General features: G+C 37.8%; 1 protein-coding gene across 1 annotated transcript in view; it reads left to right on the top strand.

Moving 5' to 3' along the window:
- Vegfd (vascular endothelial growth factor D) overlaps positions 1-5,620 on the top strand; it is a 33,186-nt gene extending 27,566 nt beyond the window's left edge. The window contains exons 6-7 of the mRNA XM_010645180.2: positions 4,207-4,402; positions 4,963-5,620. Coding sequence (XP_010643482.1) covers positions 4,207-4,402; positions 4,963-5,089 — 323 coding nt within the window. The 3' untranslated portion in view covers positions 5,090-5,620. The remainder of the gene's footprint in view (positions 1-4,206; positions 4,403-4,962) is intronic.
- The last annotated feature ends 1,142 nt before the right edge of the window (positions 5,621-6,762 follow it).

Genomic DNA, 6,762 nt, shown 5'->3' with positions numbered 1-6,762 from the left:
GGAAGGAAGGAAGGAAGGAAGGAAGGAAGGAAGGAAGGAAGGAAGGAAAGAAAAAATAAATAAATAAATAAAATAAAATAAAAAAGAACACAGAAAATTTTCTGGAACTACAGTAAAGTAAAAGCAAAACACGGGTGCTGTGCCATGAGGAGGTGGGGTGACAATGAGATAGGCTAGCATCCCGGCTGCATCATCACCCACGGTGCTCCAGTGCTTGGTGCAGACAATGAATGCTTTTAAATTTTACTTCCCCGAGACGTGACATGATCCCACTGGGGGAAAAATGTCCAAGAACACTGTTTTTTGAATCTTGTTTTTAAACTGTGATCTTGAAGGAAGAATAGTAAGAATTAGACACTTCTTAAGAAATCCATCTCTGCAATGGTAAATAGCAACCTACTTCCTATTGTTCTGTCTCTCAGCTTCCTTTTAAATGTTTTCAGGAAACTTCAATGCAGATTTGGAGGTAAACTATAAAGTTTGTGTAGTTTAAATGCTCGTGCAGATATGGAATGTCCTTTACAGTCTTCCCCACCTACGGTTCGGCCCCCTTCTGCCACAATATACATCGGTTATGGAAAAACTCTTCACCCACCAAGGCAGCACCATCCTTGAATGTACCCATTCTTGTTGCTGTATTGAATTTAAACCTTTCTCACTCCAGAGCAGACTGTCTGATGGAATATAATGAGCGTCATGCATGTAACTTATTTTTTAATTAAATTTTATTTTATCCTATCGCCCCTGAGGCCCCCTCCCTATGTACAAAAGCTTTATTTCCATTTTTCCTTCCATTTCACTTTTTTCTTGTCCCTTCCTTTTTCCACCCCTCCTCCCTTGTTCCCCTTCACATTTCAACACTTTCTTCCCATTTCCCAACATTCATTATACAACCCAGTCCTCATTTCCACTTTCAGTTTCTCACACCAGAGAAACAATGCAGTATTTAAACATGTGTGTATGACTTTTTTCACTTAAGAGTATGGTCTCAAGGTCCATCCATTTAGATATAATTGTTTGAAACTCGTCCTTCTTTATAGCAGAATACTACTCCATTGTATAAAAAACCCCACATCTTCTTTATCCACTCCTCAGTTGATGGGCATTTGGGCTGTCTCCAAGATTTAGGTATTACAAACCATGCCACTATAAACATGGGTGCGCATGCATCGCTGTGGTATGATGCTTTTACTGGGTGAAACGGAACCTCTAGTTTTAGTTTTCTGAGAAATCACACTGATTTCCACAGTGGATGCATCAGTCTACACTCCCACCAACAGTGGAGAAGGGTTCCTTTTCCCCAAAGCTCCTCCAGCATTTGTTATTGGTTGATTTCTTGACAGCAGCCATTCTTGCTGGAGTGCGATGGAATCTCAGCATTGTATTAATTTGCATTTCAAAAATGACCAGAGATTTTAAGCAATTTTTCATATATGTATTAGCCATTTCTAATTCTTCATCTAAGAAGTGTCTTTTATTTCAGATGGCCATTTTTGCATTGGGTCTTTAAATTTGGGGAGTCTGATATTTTTTAGTTTTTTATATATTCTAGACAGTAGTCCTTTATCAGAATAGCTGATAAATTATTTCATCTGTGGGTTGTCCTTTCACTCTTTTTCTGGTTTCTCTCACTGTGAAAAAGCTTTTTAATAAGATGAGGTCCCAGTTGTTGATTCTTTGTAGTATTTCCCCTGTGGTCTAGGTTTTGTTTATGAAGTCTTTGCAGACTCCTATGTCCTCAATCATTCTAACTAATCTCTCTTCCAGAAGATTTAGTGTTACTGTTTTAATATTAGATCTTTGATGCATTTCAATTCCCATGGTGAAAGATATGGGTCTAGTTTCAATCTTCAGCATGTGGAAAGCCAGTTTTTCCAGCACAATTTATTAAAGAGACTATCTTTCTTCCAGTGAAGGAGTTTGGCTCCTTTGTCAAAGATAAGGTGGTTAAGTGTTTCTGGAGTTGTTTCTGAGGATCTGTTCCTTTGATCATTGGGTCTGTTTTTTTTTTTTTGCCAGCACCATGCTGTTTTTAACACTGTAGCTTTGTAGTATAATTTAAAATCTGTGATTGTGATACTCCCTGCTTTGCCTTTGTTGCCCAGAATTGGGTTTGCTATTCTAGATCTCTTCTGGTTCCAAAAGAATTTTAGGATTGCCTTTTCTAATTCTGTGCTATATGCTTTTGGGATTTTGATTGGGATTGCATTGAATCTGTATAACAATTTTGGAAGTATGGCCATTTTCACTATATTTGTTCTTTCTATCCAAGAACAAGGTATATCTTTCCATTTTCTGACACCCTCAATCTCTCCTTTGTTAGATGGATTTCTAGGTATGTGTAACCTATATTTTATGTTGCTCACATTTAAAAGATAGAAATAGATGAAACTGTTTTTGATAAATTTTCATTTAACCCAATAGGTCTGAAATAGTATCATTTCAACTTGCAAGCAATATAAAACTTGTTAATGAGGTAGCCTACATTTCTTGTGCTCAGTATGTGAAATAGAATGTGTGCTTACTTACCCTTCCAGCACACTTCAATTCCGTCTCCATTTCATCTTCAGTAGCCACATACAGCCCAGAGCTACCTCACTGGCTGGCTCAGCTCTAGAGCATCAACTTATTTGTCAGTTATATAACTTGGACTCATCCCTAAGTCGGTGATGGCAAACCTTTTTTCAGTGATAACTAACAGCTGACTGCAGCATGCATGCCATAGGTTCTCCACCTCTTCTGAGCTATGCTGTCCAAGAAATGAAGCTGGTCCTGCATAAAGTGTTCTGCGTGGATTTCTGCTGCCACCTAGTGATCAATGCAAATCTCTTAAGAGGTTTTTTTGTTTTATTTTAGTTTTTTGTTTGTTTTGTTTTTTAAACTAACAATGTAGCCTCTCATCTTACCTCAGAGTGACATCTGCCTCCCTTGTGTATGGTTTATAGAGTTCACCTTTTTCCTCTTCACAAAATTCAGAATGAAGTCTTCTCAGAAGTCCATTCCATATAATTTCTAAAATATCAATTAGACAGCAGTCAAAATCATGAGACTGAATGACAGAAGATTGCCATTTTGTTATGCTGCTAATAGTCAGATATTGGCAAGAACATGGTGTGGTTTAACCTAATGTCTTAAAGTACTGAATGGCAGACTCATTAGCCTGCTTCAAGACCTTCCTTATTACACCAAATAAATCCAACAGATGTTTATTGAATGCCTATTTTATGCCAGAACAATAAGACCCAGTCCTTAGACTTCAGAATGTTTTACTTAAGGGCAGAAACAGGAGTAAACAGACTAATATAATCAGTGCAGGGGGACAAAATGGATATTTGTACAGGGACAGGGTACTCAGCTAAACTTGAAGACACTGGGAAAGATGTCAGAGGGAAAAGATGACTAGCAGAACAAAGAATGGTGGTACCAGTTTCCAAATGCGGCAAAGTGGGAAAGAAGCACGTTTAAAGAGGAAGCATATATTTTCCTCCAAAACCTTGGAGAATGTCAAAATGATAAGGTCAAGTTTTCCCAAAGTTTCTGTCTCTTTCATTTTTTTTTTGCAATGAATTCTAATTTACTGTATAAGATTGGACATGCAGCAGCAGCTATCCAATTGTTTCGTATACCTTTTAGAAGTATCTCTCACCCTAGCGTCCAAGACTTCTCTGAGCCTTCTCTTTGGCTGAATGTATCTTCAGCTAATGTCTGGAACCCAAGTTCATCAACACTGTTGCAACTGTTATACCAGTGCAATCTATGTTAAGGGACTACAATAGTGTTGCCACCCTCTTGGAGTTCTGAGGTGTATTCCTGCAAAATTGTTACTTCTGTTCCTCTCTGCTTTTAATCTTCCAAAAATACCTCAGGATGACTAGGCTCATAATGCTAAGATATCCTATATTTTAGTATTAATGCTTGGTTGTGAAAGTTTGCATTTTCAACAATTGTTAATCTTAAAATCTCTTAGAAATATTTAGATGATATTTTGAAGTCACAAACCTTAGAAAGCACAGGAATTCTGTGTTTGTCCTGCAAAATCAGAAATGAATCTCCTTCATCCTGTGAAAACATTAAGGGTGAAAATCTATAGGAAAGAAGATCAGGTGAGTCCAAGTTAAATTAGGATGATGAAGAATCTGCAATCAACATTGGTGATCACATTATCAGGATAAGCTCTTGGACCAACACTTTCGTGTTTCTGTTTAGATCTCTCTCACCTCCAGGAACCGGCTCTGTGTGGGTCACACATGAAGTTTGACGAAGATCGATGTGAGTGTGTCTGTGAAACACCATGTCCCAGAGATCTAATCCAGCACCCAGAAAACTGCAGTTGCTTCGAATGCAAAGAAAGTCTGGAGAGTTGCTGCCAGAAGCATAAGATTTTTCACCCAGACACATGCAGGTCAATACCTTTTTCACGTTTATCTTAACGTGGCTGATTCATATTTAATGGGAAAATATTTTGGTTTTGTGGGATTCCTCATTAAGGTAATTTTTTCCCTCAGTGCTCAAGTTCCTTATTAACGATAAACAAGTGTGGTGAATGAGGAATAAGTGAAAGTACATAGAGGGACAATGAATCATAAAATTAAGAAAATCCAGTATGCTATTATGAATTTATTGTTCTTAAGCAAAAACTAAATTGATGAGCTTTAAACCATTTTGGGGAGCAGAGGTTCAGATCAGCATACTCTGGTCCAATCTCTCACTCACTGTACAGGTCCATGTGTTTGCTTTTTCTTTGCTGAAGGAGATGTCACTGGATTTATGTAAGTAAGAAATTTATTGATGAATAGAAGACTTGGAGATTATTGAGCATTAATAAATTTTGGGTCTCTATTCAGGATTTTATCTTGACATTTTTAAATACACGTCTTGAAAAATTCCTTTAAAAACATAATCAAGTCAGAACAGCTATTCCTTTGAATTCTAAAGTCTCATTTTCACTTTCTTTTGTGACAGCTGTGAAGACAGATGCCCTTTTCATACCAAAACATGTGCAAATGGAAAACCAGCATGTGCAAAGCATTGCCGTTTTCCAAAGGAGAAAAAGGCCGCCCAGGGGCTCCACAGCCAAGAGAATCCTTGATAAAACTTTGTTCCAAGTTTCTCATTCCTATCATTTTAAACAGCATGTTGCTTTTCCAGGTTGCTGTCACTGTTTTTTTGTTTTTTGTTTTTATTTTTCCTTCAGGTAACAGAAAAATCCATTTTCCGTAGCACCACAGTGAATCCAGATCAACCTTCCATTCAACACCAGCTGATATTTCCTGCTTCATTAACAGATGACTTCTAGCTGCAGATGCTTCTGCACACTAAAAAACGGACAGGAAAGGTTCTATGGAACCCATATTTTGGTGAATGAGAAAGAGGTGCTTGTTGGGAATGACAGGGGCCATGTGATTGATTACTCAGAGTGGATGAGGAAAATTGCAGTCTCTGAGTCCTTTGCTACGTGCGATTCTCAAGAATTACTCTGATTCTTTCTTATGCAGAATTTTATTTGTATGATCAGCACTGACTTTCCAATTCCTGTCCAGCTTGTAGTGCTCCAGTTTAGTGAACTACTGTCTGACATTTCATATTTAAGTGTATTTAAAGGGAATAAATATCATTGTTCAAGCCATAGAATTTTGTATTATTTAGTATGCTTCTACTTGATATTTTACACTAAAGAAAAAAATGTTTGAAATGGGAAAAGGAAATTAGAAGTGGGTGGTGCAGGGAGAGACATGAACCCAGCAAAACTAGACCTCTGTTTTGGGAGTAGTTCTTAAAAAGTTTATGATTCTAAACAAATGAAGTAAATGTGACCCAAAAAGCAGTAGGAATTATGCTGCACTTTGAATGTAAATTGAACTTGACTTGACCCCCATCCCATAACAAAGAAGAGCCTACCAGTGCCTTTGACATCTTTAATGGTTTACGTTTCTTCTGGTGCTCTGGCTCCAAGTTGCTGCACTTGCTCAATTCTCAATCTCATTTACGGTTCAATTTTTGTGCCAAGATGGTTCTTCTGTGTTCCACAGCTACTCACAGGAAGGAAACACAAGTCTTTTTCTTTGTTTCCCTCCCCCAAAGAACCCCTACATATAATTTGTTGGTGGCATGGCCTTTGCTGAAATTTTGATATATCAGATTTAGTAGTAGCATTAGTAGCATTATTTATCAAATAATTTAAAAATCAATCTCTCTGTAGTATCTGGCACAGATATATAGACATAGTCATACACAATCTATTACAGCTCTTAGCACATAGTTGTGTCAATAGTAATGTTCATGTTTATCTCTTCACTACACCACAAGTCTCTTATAATTAGACACTGTGCTTATCAAATTTTTGTAACCCAAATCTCTCAGACCATACCACCCAGGAGTAAGACAATCACAAGGAAAAATAACAATAAACAAATGTAACACTATTGGAACTTGACCTACATTTCTGGGCTTCCTTGGTCAGGGCTCCTGGATTGCCCCTTTGTTCAGTGAAGTGCTTTGAGACCTGTAGCTTCAGTCCCTCTGCTCCTGCCTGGCTTTAATTCTTAGTTTCTCTCTAGTGGCATCGACTGCTTACACCAAGCCATGGGACGCTTACTGAATCAAGCTTGTTTTGCTTGCCACAAAATCTGCCAATCATCGAAACAATGAATTTTGCAAAAGAGAAAGCATATTCAAAATGTGGCCAAGTATGCAAGTGGAGACCCAAATCTCCAATTCACCTCACTAAGAGTAGGTTTTAGGCCTGTTTAGGGAATAAAGAAG

This window comes from Fukomys damarensis, unplaced genomic scaffold, assembly GCF_012274545.1.
Source record: "Fukomys damarensis isolate Sample0158 unplaced genomic scaffold, DMR_v1.0_HiC HiC_scaffold_39, whole genome shotgun sequence".
Lineage (NCBI taxonomy): Eukaryota > Metazoa > Chordata > Mammalia > Rodentia > Bathyergidae > Fukomys > Fukomys damarensis.
This window is presented reverse-complemented; position numbering and strand designations above follow the sequence as displayed.